This window comes from Hydra vulgaris, chromosome 01, assembly GCF_038396675.1.
Source record: "Hydra vulgaris chromosome 01, alternate assembly HydraT2T_AEP".
NCBI lineage: Eukaryota > Metazoa > Cnidaria > Hydrozoa > Anthoathecata > Hydridae > Hydra > Hydra vulgaris.
Window position 1 is genome coordinate 40,857,244 of NC_088920.1, and position 16,467 is coordinate 40,873,710.

At 29.4% G+C, this 16,467-nt stretch overlaps 2 protein-coding genes across 2 annotated transcripts; both read right to left on the bottom strand.

The window, feature by feature from the left end:
• Positions 1–5,629: 5,629 nt before the first annotated feature.
• LOC136074408 (uncharacterized) lies at positions 5,630–7,279 on the bottom strand. The gene has a single exon (XM_065786723.1). The coding sequence runs from the start codon at positions 7,277–7,279 to the stop codon at positions 5,630–5,632; it is 1,650 nt and encodes a 549-aa protein (XP_065642795.1).
• Positions 7,280–9,168: 1,889 nt separating this feature from the next.
• LOC136074409 (uncharacterized) lies at positions 9,169–9,645 on the bottom strand. The gene has a single exon (XM_065786724.1). It carries the CDS (start codon positions 9,643–9,645, stop codon positions 9,169–9,171), a length of 477 nt encoding a protein of 158 aa, XP_065642796.1.
• Between the last annotated feature and the right edge of the window lie 6,822 nt (positions 9,646–16,467).

Genomic DNA, 16,467 nt, shown 5'->3' on the forward strand with positions numbered 1-16,467 from the left:
AAAAAGCTACTGACCCCGCTCAAACTCGGTTTTAAGATTTTTGTATTAACTATTTTATTATAATTGACTTCCAAATTCTGCGTTTAATACAAATTTCATAATTGCTTTTATTTAGGACTAGCATGAGTTACCCGGCGTTGCCCGGGCCAATATTTAAACTGGCTTACCTGATATCTGTACACAAAAAATGGTCCCCCCTGACCCCGGGGTCGGGGGCCATTTTTGGGCCCCTTTGACCCCGGGGGTCGGGGTACAGGGTCAAGACCCAGCTAAGAACCTTCTCCCCCTCGAGGACTACCCCTATGCCAAATTTCGTCGAGATCGGTCCGGCGGTTTGGATTTCTATAGAGAACAAACACACACACACACATTGCCCTTTATATATATAGAAGATAGCTTTATTCTAAGTGCACCTTAGTTAGAACGATTAGCTCGAAATGCGTTTGCAGTCTAATTCCTCACATGCTCTCCAAACTAAGCAATCTTTCATAACCTTACTTCTGATGGGTTGAGTCTTGAGATTTTTATAGTACCTACTTAGCCGAATACCCGTTTCTCTTCGAACTTTGAGGATTGTGTATTAAATATAAATCAATCATTGTAATTAAATTAAAGCGTTCGGTGCCAATACGAATTAACTCCTTTTTTGCTAATTGTTCAAAAAAATCGGAATAATTTTATATGCGTTAAATAAGTCAATAAGTCTAATCTGTCATTTTATAATAACGATAGAACTTGTATATTCATAACCATAAACCCCTGAAAATTGATAAATAGTATATATAGATTAATACGTAAGAATTACATATATGTAACTGAATAGATAGCTTATGCACCGCTGCCTTCAAATACACCTGCGCCCTTATTTATTATTTAAAGCTAGGTAACTAACTTTAAGAAAGTAAGAGTTAATGTTAAACATGATTGTGATACCGGCTCGACTAAGCAAGAAGTTGACTATGATTAGAAGTCTGCTAATTAAATCTATCATATTTTAAATTTTATTTTTAAGGCCCTGTGGTAGTTTATTTTATCCCACTACGTTTAAGTGGGATGAAATAACTAATAAGATTATGGGTTATTACTGTTAGAAGTGTACCTAGACGTCCGTACTACCATGATAAACATAATCAAGTAGAAAAAACACAGGATATGAATTCTAGAAATAGTTTAGTCTATTAGAAATTTAAGTAAAAGTAAAATCAGAAAGGCGATATAGGAAAGAGTTGCAGTGATGGTAAAAACTATTAACTAATCTAGTGTATCTAAATGTAAATTAATCTAATTACATTTAAAAAAATTTTACTATTACTTTCATAATTTAAAAGTATAATTCACTGAATTCTTTTGAATATATTTAGATATGAATAATTATCTGAGGAATGGACTTGCAAAACCTGATAATCCACTTTTTCGAAAAATCTGACTTGCGCACACCACTGGATAGCCTGTAATTTTGCATCAGGAAAATAATTAAGGACATGCAGAATCCAATATTTTTATCACAAATTCAGTGGTTAAAATTTAGTAGTCCATGCATAACAAACAGATATTCTGAAAACAGTTTTTGCCAATTATCTCGAAATGACAAAAAAGTGAATTATCAGGTTTTGCAAGTCCACTCCTCATCTGTCTGAACTATTAACCTGCCCTTAGCAACTCGCTTAGTGTAAGACGGTATGATCAAAGGTATCGAATGGTTATGATAGAAATTACCACTATAAACTTATCAATAATTAGTTGATAATTGTATAATTTCTAATCTAAAATCTGATTAAATTAGCAGGGGCGGATCTGAACCCCGTCAAGTGCTGCAAATGACGGGGTTAAAAAAATAAATTTTGATATTATAACGTTTAACGCCCCCCTAATACTAGTTGCTGATCTTTATATTTTTGTTATATTTTGTTAGAAATATAATAAGCAAAAAGTTGTCAGTGAAAACTATGCTTTGCAGAGGTTGCAAGTATGAAAAGTCGAAAGTATGATACATTTCAACTATTTTTCAACATGTATATTATGAGATCTCTTTAACTAGAATGACATGATATTAATTTAATTATTATTTTAACAAAGAAATAATAATTATAAGGTGAAATCTAACTTAAGTGTAAAGGAAATCTACTTTGCATTAGGTCTTTCAGACCCATAAGAAACAGGTCTTCGAACTTAGCTACGCATAATAGTAAATGACTCCTTTTAACTCAGAAAAACTTCCAGATTTCCCAACTTGCTCATCACCAGAGTTTAATGTTACTACTAATCTTCTACCATTAGTAACGCTAGGCATGGAGTCATTTTTGCCAAAATTTCAATGAAAAGAGATAGTAGTTGTAGAATCAATTTTTGGGTTTGATTGATACAATAGTCCAGATGATCTATTAGCAAATGAAGTATTAATTCCATTCCATGAAGATAAATAAAAATCTACTAAACCAGATGAGCAGTATATACATCTGCTATTATTTTCGTATTCAGGAAATATTAAATTACTATAGTTATAGGGTGTCCAAGGTTCAATAACTGAGTCATTGTTTTTAGAAGAATCGATTCCGTCATACATGCGTACTCTTGATTCCCACCAATTTCCAGATTTACCGATAACATGCATTCTAATATATTTCAAATAAACACCATTTCTATTACTTGCAGTGTTCAATAATATATTTTCATTACCATAAGTTGTGTTCAAATATCTAAATGTGGACGAGTATAGTTTAAGATCTGAAATAAATGGGGGTATTAATGAAATATTTGCTTGTTGTGTTGAACTTATTGTAATAAAAGGTTGCAACGAATATGTAAGTGGATTTCCAGTTTTATTGTTTAATTCAATTTTTAGATTAGTTTTAAATGGTAAATCAAGTGTAAAGTATCCTCCTAATTCAATATTAGAATGCAAATTACAACCTTGTAAAGAGTTAGTATAAATTGGTCCACCAAGTGGAGCGAATAATAAATCACAAGCTATACTTTCTATGCAAAGCGTATTATCTGTATATATCCTAATAAATACGTTACTTGATACACTTCCATTAGGATTTGTTCCTTTAAATTCTAACCATAGTTTTCTGAGAATACCAGGACCACTATTTTGAATAAAAGCTGCTGTTCCATCTGTATTTGGTTTAAGAGTCTGGGATTTTACTCCCATACATGTTAAACTTGAATTTGGTACTATTTCTAAACTGCTAGAATTAGGTATTATTGTGTCAACATAGTACTTTGTAGCAGCATCATTTGGATTTGTAGGTTCTGCTACATTTATTAATTTGTTTGTATTCATGTCAATATCACTAGTTACATTATTTTGCCCATCTCTTCTAATAAACATACTATCAGCTTGAGATGCTGTTAATCCATTTGAAACTACTCGACTTGTAGTTGAATAAGTTGTTGTACGTCCGAATTTATCAACAGGCATTTTATATATAAAGAAAAAAAAATTACCATAGATTATTAATAATATTCTGAAAATCCTATCCTTCATCTAGTTTTTTTTAAACATAGAGACACAAATGTCCACAGAATGAAGTATTTCCAAACTGAACTCTATCACTATTATAATAAACAGAGTCTTTTAAATAATTAACAACTTCGACAGGTGGGGGTTGTGCATAAGAGTCAAAACTTAATTTTTTATCTCTATCTTTGTACCAGCAAATCCAGTGAAAACCATGTGTACTTGTATTTAATATACCACATTCTTTTTTTTGTGTATTTTTAGGTAATTAATCTCTTACAAATACACCTCTAAAATTTTTTATTTTTAGTTTTTTTGCTGCTTCTAACAATTGAAAATTTGTTAAAGGTTCATTAGGTAAAATTATCCCTTCAACATTGATAAGTTTATAATTATTTCTCATTTTTACTTTTAAATTATTTTTTTCTCAAAAAATAATTTTTGGGCTCCCCTACCCCTTGGACTCCTTTACCTCTTTTCCTAATTGTCCTATTGTCTTATTTTCTTTTAGTTTGTAGTGTCCATATGCTAATGTGTGTATTCCATCTTCTAAAATAACTCTTTTATCGTCTTCTGCGCTTAATGCTATTTTATTGATCTCTTCTGTGTAAGTTTCATGTGAATATGATCTTATTACATTCATTTTCCTAATATGATCTCTTTTATTTAATAAACAATCTTTGTAATCTTCATGTGTTATATACTTTTTAACAACATTTTTCTTTACTCCTTTACATTTTTTGGTTATCTTTTCCGTGTACTTTGTAAGAATTCAACTTTGATCTGAGTCCTACAAATTCTTTAATTTGTGATCCTCCAGCCTCATCTTTAAACATTCCTATTACTTTCTTATTAAGACCAACTTTAAATCCTACATTATTATTTGCTGGGTGCTTTGGATCAAATTCACTTGTATCAAATTTGTTTTCAATATCTTTAGAAATATCGTCATAAAAGTCTTCTGTTTTAATTTCGTATGCTAAAGAATCTGTATCCGTGAATAATAGTTTTGCTCGATCAGCATATTTTTTCTTTATGTAATCATAATGAAATTCATACATTAGAGTTTTGCTCAAATCTAATATACACATTCCTAAGTAAATTGGTTTAGCATATTTTAATTTTATTCTTTTCATATGTATAGCGATTAAGTTTTCATCAAATATTGTTCTACTTTCAAAGTTTGGTTTTGATGCTAGTTTAATAGCTTCATTTCTGTCTGTTACTAATCTAATATCAACTCTGTTTTTAACATTCTCCATTGTTTTTCCAAATACTGAATTGTTCATGAGTTTAAAAAACTCTTTTTCAAAATCATTCGTTGCTTTAGTTCTAAGGTTTGTATTTATTTCGATGTATTCATTGAGCCATGCTCTTTCTTCAAACTTTATGCCTCTATGAATTTTAGTAATCTTTAATCCTAATCTTTCATATAGTTTTAGATTTTCATAATGTACTATATACTTTTTCTTATTATTCAAGTTGGGAACTAATTTTTCAACTTTATCCATATTTAATTTTTCAGGTGCAAGTGGATAATCATTATATTCATCATGTAGATGTTCAGGGTAATCTAAATCGACCTCTAGTATACATGGAATTGATTTCCAGTTTTCTATTTCATTTTCGTCCATCCATTTAAAACCATGTGTTGGAAGTGGTTTACTCATTGCCCATCCATATAAATTATTAGCGTCTAAATATTGTATGAATGTTGATTCTTTGCTTTTGTCATACTCATCACCCATGTACTTATTATTAGAAGCTCCTAACCTATTGGATATCATGCTAATTCCACCTCTTATTCCTTTCTTTATCATTAGGATCATATCGTAATCGCTCAGCAGTTCTAATTTTACTTTTGTTTTCTTCAATGCTGGATCCCAAGCTAATCCTGGTGATGTATAATACCAAGCAGGATCTAATTTATAACAATTCATACAAACATCTCTAAAATTTTCAAAGACGTCAGCTAGTAAAAGCACATCTGAAACGTTGTACAAGCCATGATAATCTCTAAATGTTTTGCAATGAAACTCATTCCATACAGTTTGTGCATGTGAGTATTCATCATCACTTATATCTTCATCGTTCAATTTAAAAAAAAAGAATAATTCTTTTGGTGGTAATTGGGTTTCATTAAATTAATCAACAGAGTCTACCCAATCATATGGATATACGCCTTTTTTTAATAATAAATCTAATTGTTTCCTTAAATATAATTTTTCCGATATTTTTGCACTGGTCTTTTGCTAAATTCTTTGATAAAGCGTCTAAACTAGAAGGCATAAATCTATAACTATCTAAAAAACGAAGCTCACGTTTAACTTCAAATTTCTTACATTCTTTAATATACTCATCGACTTTAATTTCTCTAGAAAAGCTAATATACTTTTCTTCATTGTTTGGTATGCAACTCAATTTCCCTCCTGATAATTTCTTTATAAATAAGTGAGAATCATAGCCAGATAAATTGTGAAATAGTACTGGAAAGAATTTTGGAATTTTATAATTTAAATTACAATTTTGATGAGCTGCACCTCTATATTTTCCAGTAATGTGACAGTGATCACGTACTTTATCTTTTTCAAGATCTTCTCCACAAATGTGACATTCTGTTGCTGCATTAAAATCATCCTTGTTTTCAGAAGTAAATATCATCTTTTTTGGAAATTTAATACTATCACAAATTTTCTTAACATCTTCTTGTAAACTATCAACAAAAATTTGTGCAACATCATCTGTTTCACTACTTGCAGTAAATGTGACTGGACTGCTTTGATAAAAACTTTCATCAAAACATTTAATATAATAACAGAATGAACTTGGAATATGTTTCTGATATTGTTTAGTATAAGATTCATTCGGATTGGGTTCACAAGGGTCAATTTGTTTTATAAAACTTTCAAAGTCGGCATATACTACAAATGGAACTTTCATTGATTTATTGTGATTAGTAAATTGCATTGTTGAATTTGGTGGTGGAAGTTCGATACGTACTGAATCATGTGTTTCACAATACGATTTATGATTAGATAATGATTCCTCAGAATTAAATCCTAACAAACAATTTCTACAATAGTGTTTTTTGCAACGTTTATTTGATGTTTGTGATGAAATTAATCTGCTTAAATTTTTTATTAAACAGTAATGATTCGTTTCTCCATTTGAGATTAATAGTAAATCTATTAAATTTTTTCTATCATTATTCTTTGATACGTGCAATATATGAACTTCTGAATTTTCATAACCATATACATTGACACTGATATCTGTATTGTTCTTCTCAAATTGTGTGATTTGATTTAATGATACTGAAAAATCTATTTTATCCCAGTTTATTTTTTCAGCTTGATTTTTAAGCTCTTTATCTACTCTTTCAGGATGATTATCTGTTGGATTTAATGCTCTTGCAATACACCACTTAAAACATTGATTATCTTCATTCTTTATATTAATTATTGCTTTTTTAGTTGCTAAATTTTTATCAAGTGGAATATATGATTTAGCTTTAATAGGATTATACTCAATAAAATTGATATCCATCTTTTCAATAGAAACAAATCTCCAACCTGATCCTAACTGTTGAAAAGATGATAAAGATTCTAAAATTTTCTGCTTTGATGTTTCATAAAACTCGTCTAAATCTGCTGTTTCTAATACAACTTGATTACTCGTTCTAAATGGAGCAGATGTGATTATAGTTTCTCCTGTTTTAATATCAGTACGCCCCATTTCACAAGTGAGAACTATATAAATCTTTGATTTTCTATTTTCGGTTAGTATTTTAATTGCACTTTTTTTAGCAGCATTCATGAAAGATATAGCATCATACCTTTTTGCTCCTTCAACTGTAAATTGCTTCGTCACATTTTTAACTGCTGATTGTAATAATATAAGTTCATTTGTTTTTTGTATACTGGACGAGGAGCAGGAACTGGTCTTTGAATAGGACGAGGAACTGGTCTTTGAATAGGACGAGGAACTGGTCTTCGAATAGGACGAGGAACTGGTCTTTGAATAGGAAGAGGAACTGGTCTTTGAATAGGACGAGGAACTGGTCTTTAAATAGAACGAGGAACTGGTCTTTGAATAGGACGAGGAGCAGGAACTGGTCTTTGAATAGAACGAGTAACTGGTTTTTGTCTCTGAGATGATGCATTAATAAGTTCATCTTTTCACATATTATAATAATATTTAATTTGACGCTCTTTAGCGATTTGTTATAATTCTTTTACATTTTTGCTATTCATATCGTTTTCCATTTTCATATAGTAAGATAATTTTTTTTAATTTTCATTTTCTTTATATCATTTTTCAAAAATTTTTGTTAAAATATTTCATATGATAAATTTCATATAAAATATTATACACACCCCCATCCTCTAACTCTACAATAATATTCTACTGTTCGCAGTTTTTCAAGTTGGCTCTCATTTTGGTCAGTTGTTATTCTATATACAAAAAGTTCAGAAGTTAATATTTCTGATGATATGTATGGAATCGGTTCATCAAGTAGGTCTTTCAGACCCATGCGAAGTAGGTCTTTCGGATCCATAAGAATTATGTTTTCCATTTTTTATATAGCAAGATTTTTTTAAATCTTTTAAATTATTATTTATTTCTTCTTTTTTCCAATACAAAGTGCATGACGTAGGCTTATACATTTTATAAAACTCCATATTTTTATCTCCCATTTTCTATATATCAAGATTTTTTTAATATATTTTAATTTTTTTTAATTTTTCAGAATTTGATATTTCAATCTTATAACCATTATCAATCTTCCCATCACGCATTTCAAGATATCTATATCCATGACCAGTCCCACGCATTGCGCTATATAAAGATTTATATACTGTTTCTTCTCCTGTTTCCATGTTTGTTAATTTAATAGTGACTGGTTTTTTCTTAATTGTTCTTAATCTTTCATATTTTGGATCTATTTCTTTTTTCTCTTCTTTTACTGGATGTATTCTAGGTCTTCCAACTGATCTTTTCTCATCAACATCTTTTACTGGATGTATTCTAGGTCTTCCAATTATAATATCCCAGTTTATTTTTTCAGCTTGATTTTTAAGCTCTTTATCTACTCTTTCAGGATGATTATCTGTTGGATTTAATGCTCTTGCAATACACCACTTAAAACATTGATTATCTTCATTCTTTATATTAATTATTGCTTTTTTAGTTGCTAAATTTTTATCAAGTGGAATATATGATTTAGCTTTAATAGGATTATACTCAATAAAATTGATATCCATCTTTTCAATAGAAACAAATCTCCAACCTGATCCTAACTGTTGAAAAGATGATAAGGATTCTAAAATTTTCTGCTTTGATGTTTCATAAAACTCGTCTTAATCTGTTGTTTCTAATACAACTTGATTACTCGTTCTAAATGGAGCAGATGTGATTATAGTTTCTAGTTTAGATTATATATCAAGATTTAAACAGTAATGATTCGTTTCTCCATTTGAGATTAATAGTAAATCTATTAAATTTTTTCTATCATTATTCTTTGATACGTGCAATATATGAACTTCTGAATTTTCATAACCATATACATTGACACTGATATCTGTATTGTTCTTCTCAAATTGTGTGATTTGATTTAATGATACTGAAAAATCTATTTTATTCAGTATCTGCTGGAACAGCTGCATTAAATGTTGCTTTAATTTGTACATCTACTACTGAGGATTTTAATTTTTCTGATTGTCTACTAACATCAAAAACAAAGAGTGAGTATAAATCTTTATATCTGAAGGAGTTATGTTGCTTTGTGTTATCAAATCGTTCATTCCATAACATTTTTTACTAAATACAGATGCATCTCTATAGGCTCTTGAAATTTGATGATTTGGAAATGATAAGTTATAGTCAGCAGCTAGATATTTTTCTTGATTAAGCATAATGTACATATTTTTCAAGTCACAATGATCAAATATGGAAGAATTAACTTCTTGATTTCCATCCTTATTTGTTTGGAATCCAACAATGATGTATCTTGGTTTTTCTGGAGATGTTTTTACGCTAAGTCTCCAAGAAAACGTTTTAGATTGTGGAACAATTATAGTATCACACTGCCTTGCGCGAAAAGTTACTGGAAGTGTCAGTTTTGATTCAATACTTTTATAAAGATTAACTCTCTCTAAATCTGATGGAATCACATGTGGCATGAACAATAATATTTTATACGTGAACTGTAGTTGTTTGTGCAATATATTAAAGGTTATGGATATGAAATATTGAATTGATTTGCTTTTTTGATTAAACTATTTTTATATCTGTTAACGCTGTTTCTATATCTTTTTAATTGTACGACTTATTTATTATTGACATTTTGATTATAAATGATATGACATTTTTTAATAAATACTTTTGATTCATTTTTATAGAATAACTTTATATAAATGGAAACCGGAACTTACACTTCTGTGATCTGTCACTTCTGTGATCTGTCAAACATTTTCACAGTGCTCCTTTTATTTTAAGGGACTCCTTTTTTTTCTCATTTTTTTTTTGTCTCATTTAACTCTTTAAGTCTTTACAATCTTTCTATTGTTTGCAGAGTCTTATGTTCAAACTCTTCATCTTGCTGTGCAATCATAGTCATAATCGCATTCCTTTTAAGTCTCTGTTTTCTTTTAAGTCTCTCGCCTTTAAAAATTTTTATCTTTTTGCGTCTTCTGTTAAGCTCTGATCTTTCGTTATTAAGTCGATTAATTGAGGAACAGATATAGAAAGTTATTACATGACTGAAGTTACTAAAAATGAAAATCTGAAAAGTATAACCCTTAAATCTGAAAAGAATTAAAAAAAATAAACCCAGTTTTTATCCTGATGTCAGTGACAGCTGAAGTTATTTGTTATTTACTAAATTATATCATATTGCCTAATCTATAACATGTTTTATTCCAGAAGTGGCTAAAATAAGGCCCGCGACCATTTGTCCGGCCCTTTAGTTTTATAAACTTTTGTTAATAATATAAGCCAGCTGTGATTGATTTACGAGGACATGTCTGCAGCCGTTTTTTAAAACGCCTTAAAATGCTTATTACGTATTTCGAGAAATACACAATTTAAAAAAAAATTAAGAGAAACTCTTTGTAAAACACTCTTTGAATCTAATTATTTTTATGAATTCTAACTCTTAGAAAAAATTTATTCAATAACGTTTATAAGTATTAAAATTAGCTTATTTTGTGAAAAAGTCAAACTTTTTTTTCTTTTTACCTCAAGGCGCACAGTGAAGCGAAATGGTCAAAAAGCGGCAAAAACTCAAAATTTTGTAAAGTAATAAACGGTTTTATTATATTATTGTTCCGATTCAAAAACAAACTTAAAAAGTGGATAATTAAAAACTTTTCAAGTTGTAGACCCCTCCCCTTACCCCTCTCTTCCCTCCCCCTCCTCCCTTGAATTTTCAATGCAATTTTTTTTAATTTTTAGATTCTAGAAATTATTCTGAAAATATTTTCTAAGTGAAAAAAATATTTACCTTATGCATTAATATGTAATCCCTGATTATATATACTGATAAGTGAATTTTTACATAAAAATTTGAAAAGATAACGTTTATTAAGAAAAAAAATAACTATTCATCTCCTCTGAGGAGGTCCTGTACGTTAGGATCAAGGTTAGGACCAGAAAATATCTTGGGGTTCCTAAAAGCAATTGAAAAGATGACAGGGTCGCTTCTTTTTAGTAAATAATGGAATTGGTTCTGCATCACATTAATTCTAGATATTTTGTATGTGTGAATGAGTCTTGCATTTCGTATGGCCTTATTTTGTGCTTCCTGAGCCTCCTCGAATACGCTCCAATGGGAAGATCCAAATGCTCAGCAATTAAAAATCCATGTTCCAGAACCTTATGAAGTGTAGGTGGCATAATGTACCAAGGATAGGTTTCCACTATCAGCTCTGAAGTTTTATAACAGTATGCTTTAAAAGCATCCAAGCTTAGGTGGAATCCACTGCAAATGGCATTCAATATGTTTCTTAGTCTTAAAATGATGTCCAAACTAACTTCTGTTATTTCAGAGAAAGATTCTGCTGCTAGAAATGCCCTCCTTGCAGTGTTTTCTGTATTAGTATTTCCAAATCCCTGCTTAGAAGTATCAGCCACTAAGCTTAACACCTCTCTAAACTTTCTTTTGATTTCTTTTTTTCGAGATTTTACGGATAATTTATCTTCTGGAGATCGGGACTGGTATATTTTAATATCCATTTTATATCCCAAGTGTAGAATGAATTCAAAAATTCGAATCCAACAGTGCAGTGTGGATAATCCTAAAGTTATAGCTTGCTTATTGCAAACTTTTTCTCTAATTATATCCAGTTTGTTCATTTCACTAAGAACAAACATTGCAAGATTGAGTTTATATCTGTTATAGCATTCACTGCCTTGCCGTCCAACATTAACAACAATTATCTACTTTAGTTATAAACCGCTACACGTCATGTAACATTTAACATAATATAATCACATCATGTTAACAACATCTGTATTCAAGATTCAAGACATACGGATGAAACACTTTTCCAGGCATGATGTGAACTCCCAATTTTTTTATTTTAATACTATTTTCAAATGAGGATGTGTTACAAAATATTACGGTTATTGGAGCTTGGGAACATGAAGAAAAAAAATCATCTAAATGAGTAAACAAATTAAAAATTAGAAAAGTATAAAAAGTTTGCGAATTTTAGCGAACTTTTTTTACCTTCTACTAGGTAGGAAAAAATGTTTCTCTGACTAGGATAGTAGACATGAGAGAAACAAAATATATATTTTTCTTATCATTTGATATTTTTTCTAATAAATTGTAAAAAAAAATTAATGAAAATGGTGTATTAAAAAAATTCCACTTATGGCCGCTTTTTTAGCTTTTCGCTTTATAGCGAGGCGTTTTGAAAAATGCCTTGAGGTAAAAAATGCTGCAGATGTAAAGTTTACAAATTTTTTATAAAATATTTACAATTTTCTATCATAGTTTTAGTCAATTAGTCTTTAGAAAATCTTTTAATTTTGAAAATTTGTTCGTAATTTTTATTTGAAATTTGAAAATTAGCAAAAGTGGCATCTTCTTCAAAGCAAAGAAAAATCTTTTAAAGATTTAAAGATTTAACAGTGAATAGAAAACGAAATTTTTTTTTGATTTTGTACAAGTTTTGTATGTAATGAATCTTTTTCATTTTGCAAATAATATAGTTTCAGGAGACATGATTTAAAACATTCAAAAACTTAAAATCAGTTTGTCAACGAAAGAACGAAAATAAAAGAAAAGGTATTGAAAGAAAAAGCAAAATAATTGAAATATTAGTTAAAAGAAAAACAAAATTTTTAAAAGGACAACAAAATTCTTAAAAGGACAACAAAATTTTTAAAAAAAGGCAATACTAAAACAAAAAATGGTGCTGCTGCGAGCTATGAAGTGAGTTTTTTTTAGCTAAAAATTGTAAACCATTCAATGATTAATAAATTATTAATAAATCTCTTGATATTGTGTCTAGAACATTTGCCCTGAAAAATTGAAAAATTAAATATCTCCCTTTCAAGACAAACAATTACACAAAGAACAGGTTATATTGCTGATAAGTTTGACGTCGGCTGAAAAAATAAAAGAATTTTGGTATTGTTTGAATAACTATCAATGAATCAATATCTCAATTCGCTATTTTTACTCATGGTATTGATAAAGATTTTCTTGTTACTGAAAAGCTACGTTTGTCTTACGAAAGGCAACAGGAGAAAACAATTTGATGCCCATTAAGAAAGTGTAAAAAAGGTTTAACTTGACTTACAGCACATTAATTTCAATTACAACAGATGGTGGCAGCTCAATAATTTGAGAAAATATTGGTATTGTTTCCAGACCCGAAAATGACAGAAAACAACTTGTAATTGATTAAGGTGCATTGTATTATTCATCAAAAAAGTTTAAAAATAAAAAGTATGAATGTGCAAAATGTCACGTCATTTGTAGTTAAAACAATAAACAGCATTAAGTCATGCGCTTTACGAAGTAGAAAATATGAAGCATTTCTTGATGAAAATAACTCTGAATAAGGTGGTCTTAGGGCCGTCGCTAGAGGAGGGCGTAGGGTTTGTCTAACCCTAAACTAAAATTAATTATTTACAGTTAATTCCCGGTAAGCCAAGCACCGGTTAACTTGAGCTTTTGTTATCTTTAACTGTTTTCTATAGTCCCTTGAAAGCAAAAAAAGCTGTTTTAATTTGCTTAAGTCGAACATTTGTTTAGTCAAACCGTTTTCCTTGGTCCCTCGGAGGTTTGAGTTAACGGGGATTTACTGTAATAGTCGGCAAATTTGAACTTGTATTTCGCAAAATTGAATATGATGGGTGTCTTGTTCGGTACTTGTGTGAAAGTGTGTTTCTTGGATTTATTTGTAAAATCTAAAACCAGATCTGTACTGACAGATATTAACTTGTAAGATACTTTATGAAGAACAACGTTCTTATCAATGCGATCAACACTTTTTATATTTTACCCATTTATTTTTCTACAAAATTAATATATTTTTATCGCAACTATTTTAAAAGTAAATTATAAAAAACAAATAACAATAATTAGCTCTTACAAACATGTTACAATGAATGAATGTTACAATGAATGAATGAACGCTATTTTCTTAACATTTTATTTGTTTAGAAAAAACTTTTAAAGCGAACTTAAAAAATTTTTCCTTCAAATCGTTTTTTTTTTCGAACAATATGTATATCTTTTTAAAAAGACACAAAAAAAACCTTGAAATTTACTTAACTCAAACTTGGATTTCTTTGAATGAGCTTCAAAATATATATACAGTGAACGAAATTTTCTTAGCCGCACACAATTTTTATCAGATTTTTCATTATAGAGACTTAATTAAACGTTTTATTAAGAAATTTCTGTATGTGATATATTTATACCATTGTTTGTTAATTGATAATTAAAAGATAATTGATATCATTGTTTTTATAATTTCTTTATATAAAAAAATTTAGTTATTTGATTTATTTGAGTGCGAAATTTGTATAGACGCAGTTCTGTTTTATTAAATTTGAGATATAATTTTTAGTTTTGGTGTTGAAAAAATCAATTTAAATTGTAAGTAATTTCATAATTGACTTATAAAAATATTTTTCATAAATTTAAAATTCAATGTTTCATATTTTTAGTGAAATGGCACATGGAAAATTTTTAAATGACCATGAAAAAGGTTTAATTAAAGCATATAAGGATTCCGGGTTATCTAATAGAGAAATTGGACGAAAAATTGGACGATCTGAAAAGGTGATTAGAAACTTTTTGAAACTTGGGTCAGTATATGGCGTCAATCAAAAAATACGTAAAAACTACAAGATAACGAAAAGGAACGTGGAACAAAAACGACAAAAGTTAACTGCGAGTCAAATCATATCAGAATTAAGTTTGACAATCACTCCTAGACGTGTTCAACAAATATTGTCAAGATCTGATAATATAAAATGGCGAAAACCACTAAAAAAACCATGTTTAAAGCAAATACACAAAGAAGCACGACTTGAATTCGCCAGAAAATATATGGATTTTGGAGAAAAGTGGAAATATGTCGTATTTTCTGACGGAAAGAAGTTTAATCTTGATGGACCAGATGGTTTTAGTTATTACTGGCATGATTTGCGAAAAAACAATGCACCTCGTTTGTCACGCAATTTTGGTGGTGGATCATTAATGACATGGGCAGCATTTTGTATCAATGGAAAGACATCGATATGTTTTATATCAAATAAAATGAAATCCATTAATTATACAGATTTATTAGAAGATGTCTTAATCGATTTTTTGGAAAATAACTTGGAAGATCAAGTCATTTTCCAACAAGACTATGCACCCATTCATAAATCAAGAGAAACTATGGCATGGTTTGAATCCAAAAACATCGAAGTGATGAGATGGTCTGCATATAGTCCAGATCTCAATCCAATTGAGAACCTTTGGGGAATCTTATCTCGAAAGGTTTATGAAAATGGACGACAATTTAGCAGCATTCAAGAGCTTCGAGGTGAAGTCAATAGGTGTTGGCAAGAAATTCAACCAATGACACTCCAATCGCTCATTAATTCAATGCCAAATAGAATTTTTGAAGTGATTAAGAACCACGGTGGACCCACCAAATATTAAAATTAAAAAAATTTTTTTTTTTCCTTTTCATTATTTAATTTTTAAAAGTGCGTCTAACGAAAATTCGCATATGAAAAGTGGATTCCTTATTATTATTTTTTTTCTATTTTTAATGTGATATATTTTTATTATAAATACTTTACTAATAAAATACTTAATAACTAAGCTATACAATAAAAATCATATTTTCTTTTTTACCTAATAAATTTTCCTTAAAAATTAAAATTTCGAATAAAAATTGTGTGCGGCTAAGTAAATTTCGGTCACTGTATATATATATATATATATATTTTTTTCCAGACTTTGAAAGAGTTTTTTCCCTGGAGACAAACTTATAAACAAGTAGGAGTTCCGACTTACGTAAAGAAAAATATTGTGCATAACGTGAAGAATAAATACATCTCTGAATCAGAAACTCAAATAACTCTTATGGTGATAAAGAAATCGCAACTATTAAAATTTTTAACAACATAATCTTCACGATCTTCTTTCATATTCCAAGTAAAAATTGGTTACTGCCTGGGACGGGTAACCGCCCGGACAGTAACCAACGGGTGGACAACCGTCGACAACCTTATGTGCATGTGAGGGTTGGAAGGGGGAAGGGTTATAATAATAAAAGGTTATCAGGTGTTAGTTGGATTTCGCATTTATAAAGAGCAGGATTTCAAATCATTTTTAAAAATTAATACCAGTTACTGTCAAAATTTTCTTTTTATAATTTAAGCAAAAAGATTTTATTTTAACAAAACTTGATTGTTTATTCTTTGTCAAAAATTAAGTTTAACAATAATTAATTCAATAACCAAAAATTTCACAAACGGTTCAA